Source organism: Xenopus laevis, chromosome 1L, assembly GCF_017654675.1.
Source record: "Xenopus laevis strain J_2021 chromosome 1L, Xenopus_laevis_v10.1, whole genome shotgun sequence".
NCBI lineage: Eukaryota > Metazoa > Chordata > Amphibia > Anura > Pipidae > Xenopus > Xenopus laevis.
In genome coordinates this window covers 56134524-56149065 of record NC_054371.1, presented here as the reverse complement: position 1 = coordinate 56149065, position 14542 = coordinate 56134524, and the positions used below count along the sequence as shown (strand labels likewise).

At 42.2% G+C, this 14542-nt stretch overlaps 1 protein-coding gene across 3 annotated transcripts in view; it reads left to right on the top strand.

Annotated features, from left to right (window-relative positions):
• The first annotated feature begins 6839 nt into the window (after nucleotides 1–6839).
• The window catches only part of fnip2.L (folliculin interacting protein 2 L homeolog), a 49637-nt gene continuing 41934 nt past the window's right edge, over nucleotides 6840–14542 (top strand). For 2 of the 3 annotated variants that reach the window (XM_041589336.1, XM_018231056.2), the window contains exon 1: nucleotides 6840–7117. Coding sequence is in view for 1 of the 3 variants with exons in the window: in XM_018231056.2 (XP_018086545.1) it covers nucleotides 7020–7117 (98 nt within the window). In the remaining 2 variants the exon portion in view is untranslated. Of the gene's footprint in view, nucleotides 7118–7146; nucleotides 7334–14542 lie in introns of those variants that run through there. The other variant, XM_018231075.2, reaches the window with a different exon arrangement.

The window sequence follows — 14542 nt, the reverse complement described above, 5'->3', positions numbered from 1 at the left end:
AAAAAAGAGAAAATCGACATATAGTGTAGTATTTTTGGAAATATTCGTTTTACACCAGATGCTAATGTGCAAAAGATTTTTTATATATATATATTTTGTTGTGTTTGTTCCCCTTTTTTTTCAAAAAATTCCTTTTGTTTTAGTCCTCCATTTCGGGGGCTGTGCCTAATATTTAATTCTCAACATGCATGTGCGTCTTCCACCAACAAATGGTTAAAGTGCCTACTTACAAGACATTTATTATTTCAACAACGTATAGTAGTGTTTTCCTTTTCCCTTTACGACAAATTACTGTGCCTTTCACCAAACAGCGGCTAAAGTGCCTACTTACAAGACCTTAGTATGTGGCTCGCATGTAGTATTATTTTACGACTCCTTCTCAGTTCCTCCGATCGATCCCTCATGGAATAGAGACGTATATTATGCAATACGTTTTAATAAATATTTAAAAACTGTCATAAAAAAGTTTTTACACTCACATTTTGATCAAGTTTCACAAGCATTTCTAAAAAGTCCGCTGTCCTTTGCAGGTTGCCCAGGTCTTTCCGGGGTAGGAAAAAAAAGCCGGCTTTTCCTATCCCTCGTGGTTGCGTTCCTGCTGGTCAGCGTCCTGTCCCCTACTGCCTGACGCGTTTCGCTGGTCCAATCAGCTTCCTCAGGAATTCAAATATAAGCACCTGCTTTGAAGCCACTGGGAGCAACATCCAGGAGAGCAACATGTTGCTCTGGTTGGGAATCGCTGCTTTAAGGGGCCCATTTATTAAAGCTCGAATTTATCTGGCTGAGTTCTTAATAGGGAAAACTTAAATTTTTTTCGAGGGAAAAACCCTCAAATTTTTTGATATTTATTATACCCCGAAGCTGCTAAAAATCCAAAAATACTTCATCTCAAACCTGTCAAGGTCATGTCGAAGTCAATGGCAGATGTTCCTGAAGTTGTCTCTTGGCATGGTGATCTGCACTGGATAATCCAATAAAGTCCAGTTTTTCGTTTAATAATCAGATAAAGTCAAGTTTTTGCACTGTCAATTTAAGTCGAATTTTCAGGGGCGTCATTCGTATCATTCGAATTGACGCTTGATTTTGTTGCACTGATAACTGATTTCAGTTTGTGGATGGGAGTTTGACTTTGTTTTAGTGATAAACTCGAGTTTTAGTAAATAACCCCCTAGGTCCGTTATAGAATCCTTTAAACATTACGGGGGTATTTACTAAAACTCGCATTTATCTATATGTTTTTTTTAAATGAAAACATAGTTGACCTAACTCCCATCCATGAATTTAACAAATGTATTAAGCAGTCAGCTCAAAAAAGTCAGGGCAAAAAACCATTATGACAAAATTGTGCTTCAATTCGAATTGACGCAAATTCATCTTGAAAACTCAAATTTATCGGACGTAAACCAGCAAGGATCACGATGTGGGGACATCTGCCGTTGACTTCTACATGACCTCGACAGGTTTTAGATTAGAGTATTTTCGGATTTCGTTTTTTAGCAGCTTTTTCTCGAAGAATTCGAGTTTTCCCCTTGACCAAGAAAAAATAGGCCCCTTAAAAAATAAATATTTGTTTTGTGTTTTGCCACAAATACGAATTTATGGAGCTTAGTGAGGATCAATTAAAAGATAAAGGAAAGGTAAAGGGGAATTTAAAAAAAAAAAAAAAAATATTTGATTAAAATGGAGTTTATGGAATATTGCCTTTCTGTGGCTGCAATCCTGGATGCCATGTTTTTAAATCTAGTTCTGATTCAGTGGGGGAGAGGCGTCAAAAATTACACCACTGCACACAAGCTACTATTGCTAATGCCAGTGGTTTGTGCCAACTTGCCTTTCACTTAACGACTATTACATGTTTCTTTACCTGAAAAATGTGTTTATTAATTATTAAGAGTGTAATGCTAATGCCCTTTAATCACATTTGGGCACATGTTTATAAAAGTGTGTAAAATAGTTTACACCGAATATTGTGTAAAAAAGTTGGTATAAAATAAACGGCATATTTATAAAGTCTTTGCACGCGTATCAGCATAGCAGATATAAACCATTACAAAGAGGTATAGGAAGGGCCTCCATCAGGGGGCACTGGGGCACAATCATCCTGAGCCCGATGGCTTCTATATGTTAAGGGGGGCCCTTGAGCTGCCGAAAGTAGGAGCCAAATTCCACCAAAGTAGGAGCCAAGTTGCACAAAAGTATGATCTGAGTTGCACCAAAGGAGCCAGGCTGCCCCATAGCCGAGCCGTGCTGAAGTAGGAGCCTAGCCTGCCGGAGTAAGAGCTGAGTTGTGCCGAAGTAGGAGCCGCCACCGAAGTAGGAGCCGAGCCACTGCCGAAAGCCACAGAAAGGAGCCAAGGAAGAAGAAAAGTAAGTTCCACTGAACACCAATGACCTTCTTTTTGTTATTAAACTGTTGGGCACTATTTCTTCTTCTTTTTTTTTACTTGTGGGAGGGGGCCTGGTCACTGATGTTTTTCTTAACTTGGGAGGGATCTGGCCACCAATGTTTTTTTTTTCTTGGGGGGCCTGGCTACCAAGGGTTTTTTTTACTTGTACAGGTCCCTAGCCACCAATGTTTTTTTTTTTAACTTGTAGGGGGCCATGCCACCAATGATTTTTTTTTACTTGACGGGGGGCCAAGAAAATGTTGTTTTACGGGGTTCCGTGAATTATGATGGCAGCCCTGGGTATAGGAAAGGTGTATTTATTAAGGTGTGTAACATTGCAGTTTAAAATCAGCTTGCTAGATATAAATCCTTTATAAAATAGAGACCTCCCCATCACCACACATTTCTACTCCGTAATATACAGTTTTGCTAGGTTAGGTCTAACTATAAGAATTGTAACCCTATTATGCATTATATGCAATTCAGAACACAGTACATGGCGCTCACAGCTCAGAAATTCCACCTACACTGCAATCACCTGACTCTACAATAGTCACATAAAATAAAGAAGGAGCAATAGACTCTGTTATGAGTAAAGTAAAGATGGTAGTAAAAATCTCAATGAACAAATATGAAACAAGTCTCACAGTGTTTCTCTGCTTGGCCTAGGACAGTGCTGCTTTGTATAATGGGTATGTTTGTACTAGAGCGGGTGTTTTATCCATGATATAAGGTGACCTTGCCTCTGACAGCACTTTATTATAAGTCTAGAGACCCTGAGGTTTCCTCAGGCAGTTCCCATAGATTTGGACACCTAATGGTCCTTTGATTTACTCAGGCAGTTATTGTCCCTTTTTCTGGGTTTATGGTATTAAGGTTAGTTCATATGCTGCCCAGTAGAGGGCAGTGTGTCCAGATATAAAAGATTATAGCACCATGTGCTCTGGGTCTTTCCTGGAAACTCACTTCTATGGGAGTTTGTTACAGGCCCAGGATTATAGCTGTGTTAAAATATAGGTAAAGGTGGCCATAGAGGCATGTTTAACATCTTACGAAACAAATTATCGTACGATATTTGGTGAGTGTATGGTGGGAGTAGGGTTGCCACCTTTACTAAAAAATATTACCGGCCAGTGGGGGCCGGCTAGGCCGGTAAAATACCGGCCGGGTGGCAACTCTAGGTGGGAGAATAGCCGTCTGATATCAGCAAAAGACTTGGATATCAGTCATCTTGTCAATTGGGCTGCCTGGAAAATTTTGATTTGGCCTTTTGAAGACACCTGATCGTCGGCTATTGTTAGTGCTCAATCATCAGATACAGGTTGAATTCTATTGTTTCTACCTGTATATCTGACAATTCAGCTCTACATGTGTGTAATGAAACAAACATATTTTCCAAGAAAGATGGTAATTGTTACATCTATGACCACCTTAAGGTTAGCTAGAGATAGCTAGTTGTGTTATAGTCGCTCTAGGCGCAAAAGGAAGGCTCAGGGAAGTAATAAGTAGCCTTTTGCTCCAACAAGGAGGAATAGTGGGGTTAGGACCCCATGGTGTGTAAATCACTAGTGCAGGGATTTCAGTAGGTGAGATGAAAACCAGGTAGGGTGCTAAAATACAAGACCCCAGACAGAGGATCCCAAAGAACAGTGCACTACTCTCAGGAGTGTGGTAACTTATACTTTTGCCTTTTTCAATTCTGGGAGGGATCAACCTCTATTGTATTTCAATTTACATCAAACAAAGCAACTGCTAAATTTCATAATTAAAGTGTTCACTGTTAATAAACCAGTTATTTTGTTGTTAGAAATCACTTTGTGTGCTGGATCCTTTAATTGCAAGGAGGAGCCTCCAAGGTACCAGGAGTTGCTGGTAGCTAATATGGCCATACACGGAGAGATCCGCTCGTTTGGCGATGTCGCCAAACGAGCGGATCTCTCCCCGATATGCCCACCTTGAGGTGGGCAATATCGGGCTGATCCCTAGGGCCCAACAATCGGATCCTAACGGTGGCTTTACGGGCGGTCGGATCGTGGGACCGCATCAACGAACAGATGCGGCCGCGATCCGACGGGATTTTTAGTCCCATCCGACTTTCGGCCAGATCTAGATCAGGGAAGCCTGTCGGGGGGCCCCATGCACGAGCAAATAAGCTGCCAACTTGGTCTGTTGGCAGCTTTTATCGGCCCGTGTATGGCCACCTTTACTCGGGTACAAGTGGGTCAGTGGCATAACCCCAGCAGCATAGGTCTGTTTACACACACTTCAATCTCACACTACTCAGGCCTACAAAAGATTAATAGATTGTCATGGTGTGGCGCACAATGCTAATTTCTTTTATTAGGCCACAAGCATTCAACCCTTTTAATCACAGGTATTTTTGGACATTTTGTTGCCTAGCATGAGTGAGTTGGCCAGACACTTTGAGTACTCTAGGCCCAGATTTATGATTTAGTTCGGAGGATCCTGCTACTGCTCCTCGTGCCCAAGAACCCCCCCTCCTTGAGTGTATACATGCGCAGGTTTCCGCAGGAGCACTGGGGTTTATGTGCATAAATATTAGGATGTGGCTGGGCAGCATGCTGCTCTTAAAATCTTGCGGCTCTAAGCCTAGGCCTTTATGGCCTAACTTGGCCTAACTTGGCCTAACTCTGTCCTCCGTCCTGCGCCACCTTAAGGCTGGAGGAGAGCTGACTACCACTGCATGGTTTTTCTGGTGCATGTTGTCAGAACCAGCAGTGCAGAGAATAGTAAGGGCCAAAAAGATACTGCTTTCAATATCAATTAAGTTAAAAAAATATAGCTAAAAGCATAAAACTTGTAATGAATTTATATTCTGAAGACGCTTTGCATTAATTATGCTTGTATGCTGCAAAATGCTACATTCGGGTTTACAATTCCTTTAACCACATTTAAGTTGGTGGGTCGGGCACGGGTCTATAAATAGATTGGCTAGTTTGGGTAGGGTTCGACCTGCACATCACTACTTACAGTTACATCCATGAATAATTTGTAATCAACATTAGGAGCATTCTGATGACTGCACTGATTTGTACTCAGTCGTGCAGCTTTACATGGATAAATTTGCAACACCACCCACTGCTAACAGTGACCAAGACAGCACAGATTAAGCCAGGAATGACACAAAAGTGACTAATGACTAGAAAGCTAAATGGTCATAAATCTTCCATATGTAGATGGCTACCTGAGTCCTGAAGTGCTGCTAAAAATATTTTCGGTGGGACTCAGCATGCACAGTGACCCCTACCCACTCGCATCCCCCACTAGATAGTAGGAGTTCAGGAATTGGCTTGTTTGGGGGTATTTCTATACATCTATAGAAGAAGCAGGGTCTGAGACCCCTGTCCCCCATCTCCCTTCCATAGTTACTCCAGTGCAATACATCCCAAAGATTCCAGACTCCCCAGATGTTATTGCCCTTAACATACCAGGATTTTTTCACCTGTGCTAAAGAGCTTGAGGCAAAGGTTTATCCTTATCTCCAAACCCACAGACGAGTCACGATCAGTGTTGGACTGGCCCACCGGGATACCAGGAAAACTCCCGGTGGGCCCAGGTGTGAGTGGGCCCTTCTACTGCTACCAGCATACATATTCTTCGGCACACCACTTACTTTTCCTTTTTTCTTTAGGGTGCATTCAACTCTGCACCTGAGGAAGGGGTTGACCCCGAAAGCTTGTGCCAACACTGCTGAATAAATGTCCTAAAAGGCAAAATCATATGTTTGGTGTGCTTCCTCCCTATGGGAACCCTTCTACTGCTAAACATTTGCCCTATTTCATGGCCATTCCCTATTTCTATGAGAACAAAAATGCTAAATAGATTGAATAATAGATTAAAGTATGTAGAGAAAAAAGACACTAGGAGAATAGAGGTTGAGTAAGGAGAGGAAGAAAATAGTACTGAGAGTGGGACCCTGATCTAAGGCTTTTGGTGGGCCCCTGGTCTTAAGTTTTTGGGTAGGACCCTGGTGTCCCAGTCCGACACTGGTCACGATACCCATCTATAGAGCAGCTCTACACACTCCCACAGGACAGGACTATAGCAAAGCAATCGCCTGTGGCATGAGCAGCAGGACAGGGTGAGTAGTAGGGTGATCAGCAGGACAGGGTGGGTAGCAGGGTGAGTTGCAGGACAGGGTGGGTAGTAGGGTGATCAGCAGGGGGAGCTGCGGGTGAGTGATAGGTTGAGTGGCAGGGTGGGTAGCAGGCGAGTAGCAGAGTGACATATTTAATTTGCTGTGAAGAAGAATGGGAAGATAAGTGGCTGCTTTGGGATGCCAATTCTACAGGAGAGCCCTTAATTGTCTATGTGAGATAATCCCGAGGCTCCCCACCCCCACCCACACATCCCCCTCTCCCCCGCCTGCTCTGGCACTAGAGAGGAGCCCAGGAGTCCGATCTTGTGCCCGGCCCCGCCTTCTCCTCACCCCTCCCTACCGTGGTCACATGATCGGGTGCTTGGTGTAGGAGATAAGGCGCTTCTTCGCTAGTCCCAAGCATGGCGCGGAGCCGGTGTCCAGCTGCTGCAGCTGTTCCGTGGTTGCTAAGCTTTCCCCGGGTGTCCGTGCTGCGGGCTCATATGCGGCCGTGCTAGAGGTAATGTCCCGCTATGACCATGGCACAGACGCTGCTACACAAGCTCTTCTGCAAGAGAGGCAGCCAGGCGTGTATATCCCCCAGAGGAGCCAAGGAAGGACCCGTGTTCAGGTAACAAAGCCACCCACATCCATCTGCAATGTGCAGCCTGCTCTGAGCTCACCCAACTCCACCTCCCAGAATCCCCTGCTGCAGGTTGGATGCATCATGCCGCTGGTACCCATACAGCTCCTGGAGACTGCTGGAAGTTCTACTTTGGTATCCTTCCTCGCTTTACGTGTCCCTAGATCATAGGCACTGTCTGGACCTTTAGTCACGTGTCCCCAGGTACTAGCCACTCGCTGCAGCCTAAAACTCACCATGTAGTTGTCCTAATGCTGGTGCTGCAACTTAACTGAATGGGGCAGGATAAGCATGGGTTCAGGTATAAGCATGGGTTCAGGTATAGGCATGGGTTCAGGTATAGGCATGGGTGCGTGTGTCTTTGCTCCTGAAGTTGCAACAAAATCTGCTTTTATTTCATTGTTTCTTCTCCTTTGAAATAACTGTTTTAGCCTTAGCCCCATTGTAACTGCTGCACCACCATCCTATTTAACTCAGTGTGGGTGGCACAGCAATATTCCATGTAACCAAATGTTTATTTTCTCTCTAATTCCTTCATACTTGCCATTTTGTTCAGATACAGTAATTTATATGCCCTGAGAAAGCCACAAACAATAACACACCTTTATATACTTCTCTCTTTGTATATTTTGTCTCAGAGGGGAATTTCCATACCTTCTAACTCCCCCCCCCCACTTGTCTACGTGCAACTTCTAGAACACACAGTGCTACTTCCAGGTTTTCTGTTCCACGACTGTCATGTAGTCTCTAGTTATGAAGTCTCTAGTCATGAAGTCTCTAGTCTTGTTGTCTCTAGCCATGAAGTCTTGTCATGTAATCTTGTCATGTAATCTCTAGTTGTGAAGTCTCTAGTCGTGTAGTTTCTAGTCATGAAGTAACTACTCATGTAATCACAAAGTCTCTAGTCACAAAGTCTGTAGTCATGCAGTCTTGTCATGAAGTCTCTAGTCCTGTAGTGTCTAGTCATTAAGTCTCTAGTCATGTAGTCTCTAGTCATGAAGTCTCTACTCATGAAGTCTCTAGCCATGAAGTCTTGTCATGTAATCTCTAGTTATGAAGTTTCTAGTCATGTAGTTTCTAGTCATGAAGTCTCTAGTCATGAAGTCTTGTCATGTAATCTCTAGTCATGAAGTCTCTAGCCATAAAGTATTGTAATGTAATCTCTAGTCATGAAGTCTCTAGTCATGAAGTCTTGTCATGTAATCTCTAGTCATGAAGTCTCTAGTCATGAAGTCTCTAGCCATGAAGTCTTGTCATGTAATCTTTAGTCATGAAGTCTCTAGTCTTGTAGTTTCTAGTCATGAAGTCACTACTCCTGTAATCTCTAGTCACAAAGTCTCTAGTCATGAAGTCTCTAGTCACAAAGTCTCTAGTCATGCAGTCTTGTCATGAAGTCTCTAGTCGTGTAGTGTCTAGTCATTAAGTGTCTAGTCATTAAGTCTCTACTCATGTAGTCTCTAGTCAAGTCATCTCTAGTCAAGTAATCTCTAGTCATTAATCTCTAGTCATGAAGTCTGTAGTCATGAAGTCTTGTCATGAAGTCTCTACTCATGTAGTCTCTAGTCAAGTAATCTCTAGTCATGTAGTCTCTAGTCATGACGTCTCTAGTCAGTATTTGTCAGGAATTTGTCCCTATTGTGCAAATGGGCGATGCAGCTGGAGCTGCCAGGCTAATGGGGGCTTTCATAGGAGAATAAAGATCTGAGTAGTAGCCGTGCCATTGAGCTTTCACCTCTGTTCACATATTAGTTGTACGCTAGCTTTTAGTTGCAATTAGAAGTATGCATTCAGGCATTCAGAAGGTGTCCTAATCTGTGTGTGGGTAAATACAATTCCAAATTGGATATCTGCAGTTCAAATGCAGGAAAAATGGTCAAATCTAATTGGATTCAACCCCCAGGGCCATTGATGGAGTGTTCAACACCTCCTCTAAGTCTTCTGCCCTTGGACAATGGCACATAAGTTAGTTCTGAGCATCATGGCACCCAGGCAAGAAATAGCTATGGATGACCATATGCTTGGAATTTATTTGGTTTTTGTGATAATTGATTGGACCTATGGGTGCAGTTGTGGGTCAGCTAATTGTTGATCGGAAACGTAGCAGTCAGCACCACTGCAATAGCGATCACCTGACACATGAGGTCCAGATACTAAGCATTTCATCAGCAACCCACATGACCCGCAATAGGGGTTACCCCATTATAAACTATTTGGTGCTTTCACATTAGTTGTTTTGTGTATGTGCCAGTTACATAGGTGAGGGATGTGTCCACTGAAATGCCACATATTCATTTGGTGCTGCTCCTACTCCCTTTTCAAACCGAAGCTTACCACCCTGAAGGGTTCCCCTGCTATGGTCCAAAAATCTGCTCCTTCCTCTATATCTCTGTGCAAAAAGTAGATCAGGGGTTTGCAACCACCTGTCCAAATTCCTGTTCCAGACTGGGTCTGCTTTATCTACCAATCATCAGCAGGGAGCCTGGGCACCGGATGTGATGCTGCCGACACTACTGCACAGCTCTGCAAATTACATGAGTGTGGTTGATGTTGTTAAAGAGGGGGAGATTGTGCAGCGCGAACACTGTTAAAAAAAGGGGGGGTCTTTCACCCACATTTGCCTGGATTTCAGCAGTGCGGCATTGTCATTAGTGGATTCCCCACACAACACAGGCAGCCTTCTAAGTCACACCGTCACATTTAATTCACTTTCTCAAGCCTTTTTGAATTGATACTGTCATCGCATATATACTCATTTAATTATTCAATTTAATCCAGTTAGCCTGAAACCTCTACTCCGAAAACTATTTCCCACTCTCATCGTTAAAAACGCCCACCAACACAAACAGTAGTAAAGTTAAAGAGCTGTTCTGATATTAAAATAGGTTATTTGATCCCGCCAGGCTTCCATTTGTCAGGAATAAAGTAGAAATAGTGGTCTAGATGTATGAAATGGATAAATGCTGTCTGCGCCTTGGCAGATAAAGCTGCAGTGTAGGCCCTTTGTTTTTTTGCAGTGACCATGTAAAAGCACAAGGCCCCAGGAGAAGTAACTCCAAGGTGACTTTTATACTTTTTAGCAGGGGGTACATTATTAATTATATTACAGTTAAATGTATATAGGTTAGTCAAGAACTTTCTTTCTTTGCTGCACAAATGTGGAATAAGGTCTGCTTTTCCAGACACAAGTGACAGGCAGTGTGCAAGGGATGAACCTTCTAGAAGTGACCACCGTAAGTTATAAAAGACACGTTCTGCTGTAGGAGTGTACTGTTTAGAAGAATATACAGTCATAAGAAAAAGTTTGGGAACCCCTCTCAGCCTGCATAATAATTTACTCCACTTTCAACAAAAAAGTTAACAGTGGTATGTCTTTCGTTGCCCAGGAGTACTGGAGGATTTTCTGACCAAAGATTTTTAGTGAAGCAGTATTCAGTTATATGAAATTATATGTGAAAAACTGGCTTTGCAAAAATTTGGGTACTGTAATTTTGATTATTTGAATGCATGTAACTGCTCAATACTGATTACTGGCAACACAAAATTGGTTGGATTAGCTTGTTAAGACTTGGACTCCATTGGCAGGTGTGTCCAATCATGAGAACGGTATTTAAGGTGGCCAATTGCAAGTTGTGCTTCTGTTTGACTCTCCTCTGAAGAGTGACAGCATGGGATCCTCAAAGCAAAACATCTGAAAACAAAGATTGTCCAGTAGCATGGTAGGGCAGGGATCCCCAGCCTTTTTTAACCTGTATGCGACATTCAAAAGTAAAAAGAGTTGGGGAGCAACACAAGCATCAAAAAGTCCCTTGGGATGCCAAATAAGGGTTGTGATTGGCTATTTGATAGCCCCATGTCAACTGACAGCCTACAAAAGTCTCTACTTGGCACTTTACTTAGTTTTTAAGCAATTAAAACTTGCTTTCAAGCTTGGAATTCAAAAATAAGCAACTGCTTTGTGGACCCTGAGACCATCATCCATGAGCTGCTGGTTGGGGATCACTGGTTTAGGGGAATGCTACAAAAAGCTATCTCAGTCAACTTTCAGTTTCAACTGTAATGAATGGTATCAGGAAATGGAAGGCCACATGCACAATTGCTGTAAAACCCAAGTCTGGCAGGGCAAGAAAAATACAGGAGCGGCATATACAGAGGATTGTGAAAATGGTTACGGACAACCCAAAGATCACCTTCATAGACCCGCAAGAATATCTTGCTGCATATGGTGTATCTGTACATCGTTCTACAATTCAATGCAATTTGTACAAAGAACATCTGTACTTAGACCTCTCATTGAGGTGGGCTGATTCGATCATGGGCCCTAGGGCCCAACGATTGTATCATAATGTAGCCAACATGGGCTATCGGATCACAGGACCGCATCAACGAATAGATACGGGCGTGATCCATCGGCATTTTCAATCTTGCCCAAATGACATCTGGCCAGATATCGATCGGGAAAGCCTGTAGGAGGACCCTACACACGGGCCCATAAGCAACCGACTTGGTGTGTTGGCAGCTTTTATTGGCTCGTGTATGGCCATTTTAAAGGAGAAGAAAAGGTTAAAACTAAGCAAGCCTTATCAGAAAGGTCCATCTAAATATACCAGTAAACCCCCAAAGTAATGCTGCTCTGAGTCCTCTGTCAAAAGAAACACAGCATTTCTTTCTTTCTATTGTGTACTCATGGGCTTCTGTATCAGACTTCCTGTTTTCAGCATAAACCTCATTGCCCTGGGCAAGAGCATGCTCAGTTTGTTCCTCTTCCCCACCCCCCTCCCTTCTTTGCTGTAATCTGAGCCCAGAGCAGGGAGAGACTCAGGCAGGAAGTGATGTCACACCACGTTAATACTGCAGCTCCTATTATAAACAAACAGAGAGTTTCTAGAGCTTTTTACTCAGGTATGGTAAAACATTCTACAGATTAAATATAGCATTCTAGCTTGCACTATTGCAGCTAATCTATTGGCAATAAAATGCCTCCGTAGCTTTCCTTCTCCTTTAAGGGTGAAAAAAGATATAAAGTCTGTTGTTGCCTCTACCTTAAAGAAGACATAAAGGATAAGTGAAACCCCCTAATATGGTAGGCAATAATGAGTAATATATGGTGCCGGTTTCCCTCTAGGCTAAAAGTTAATATTATCTTTAAAAATGGCCCCCTCTGTTGAAGCTTTTTTTATTGTATTCTTTCATTGCCCCCCCTTTTCATTTATATTCTTTCTTTTCTATTTCTTATTTTTGATTTTTGGTTTGTTTTGCGTAAGTATATTGCAACTTAATGTGTGAAGCCTGTATGTAAATAACTATTTAAATTGGCAATTTGCTTTCACTTTTTGTGATTGGCTGAGACATATGTTGCTTTGATTGGTCACAACCCCTATACAAGAAATGTACAGGGGTGTGCCCATTAGCCTATGAGTAAGTGCCTCAACAGGTACGAAACGCATTGGGCCTCCATCTATATGTCCCAAAAAATGCTTTTGTACTTTTAACTATCCTTGGTTGACACTTTGGAGGAACTCACAATAATTGCTGTTTTTCCAAGTATGTGCACCCATGGACTGGGGTGAACTGTGAGTTTATCCTCTCCCCTACATTATTTTTTCTCTGCTTTAACTCATTTTCTTGCCTCTAGTGAAGCTCCCTAAAGATCTGCTAAAGTCCTTGTCTGTGTTTTAAATGAGGGGTGGGCATATCCTAATGTTCCAAAGCACTGTAAGAGGGGGATAGCCAATCACAGCCCTGCAATCACACAAGCAAAGACAGGCTTCAGTTCCCTATCAGGTCAGCCTGGCTGCTGATTGGTTCATATCCTACAGTGCAGTGTGCTGAGTGCTGCTGTGTCCCCTGCACAGCCTGGGAAAGGAGGCAGCAGGAAGTGGAACAGATGGGCGGGACTAGTAGGGATTTTGCAGAAATTTTCAATAAAGTAACCAAAAACAACACTAACGCATAACAAGCTGCAAATCTTTGTGTTTTATATCACATATTCTCCTGTTGACACAAGTGACTCGACAAAGGACCAGTTAGGCTGCTGCTAAACAATGAGTCAGAGGATCTGCAGGCAATAGAATGTCAGTCACATGTTGTTAGTCACTGGGCAAAGTTTCATAGGATAGTCCTGTGCACAGGTGACTGCTGTTGGTTGTGTCTGATTATTGTTTGTAGGTTATCTTTCTGAGCTGAGCTGTGGTGTTCCCTACATACGTAATAAAGATAAGCCCATGCAGAGCTCAGATTAGAGCGGGCTAAGAGGAAATCCAGCCCTTCCTGACAATGGTGAATCATTTTGTTTTCAAACTAACAGGACAATGAAGCCCTTACAGGGAAATACTCTACTAACAAAAGAACATTTACTAATCTGCATGCCTTGGATTCACCACCATTGCTTTGGTTATCTCAATAATATAAATATCCATACATAATTTGGGCATCATGTGCACCAGTATACAATTATTTCTTGTACGAGGAAATTTGTTATGCCTGTTCTTTTAATTAAAAAAATTATATATGATTTTTTATGATAGCGCATCATTCTTTTTCCCCCCTTACACTAGATATATATATGCCATAATGTGGTTGGGGGACGTGATCAGTTTCTTTAACTTGGGGTGATAATCTTGACATCTTTGTTAAAGGGGTTGTTCACCTTCCAAACACTTTTTTAGTTGAGAGTTCTAACCAACTTTACAACTGGTCTTCATTATTTATTTTTTATAGTTTTTGAATTATTTGCCTTTTTCTTCTGACTTTTTCTAGCTTTCAAGTGGGGGTCACTGACCCCATCTGTAAGTCTACACATTTATTGTTATTGCTACTTTTTATTACTCCTCTTTCTGTTCAGGTCTGTCCGATTCAAATGCCAGTCTCTTATTCAAATCAGTTGCGTGGTTGCTAGGATAATCTGGATACTATCAACCAGATTGCTGAAACTGCAATCTGGAGAGCTGCTGAATAAAAAGCTAAATAACTCAAAAACCACCAATAATAAAAAATGAAAACCAATTGCAAATTGTCTCAGAATATCAATCGCTACATCGTACTAAAAGTTAACTCAAATGTGAACAACCTCTTTAATGTTCCTGTTTCTGGCAGCTAAGTAATTTAAGTGCAGACTCTGAACATTACAGTTTTGCAACATTTAGTTGATACATTTCTCAGTATCAACTCTCGAGTATTAGCAACTATTGTATCAATTCTAACAGCTGCCTGTAATGAAACCCAGAGATTCTGCTCAGCAGGGACAAGACAAGAAATGTATCAATTTAGAACAGAGTCAGCGACCCCCCACCCTGGGCAGGTGAAAAATTAGACTTATACTTCAATATTAGAAAAATAGTCACACATAAAAAATAGAAAGTAATTGGAAAAAGTATTTTTCTGGTGAGCTATCTGAAACTAACTGAACTGAAAAAA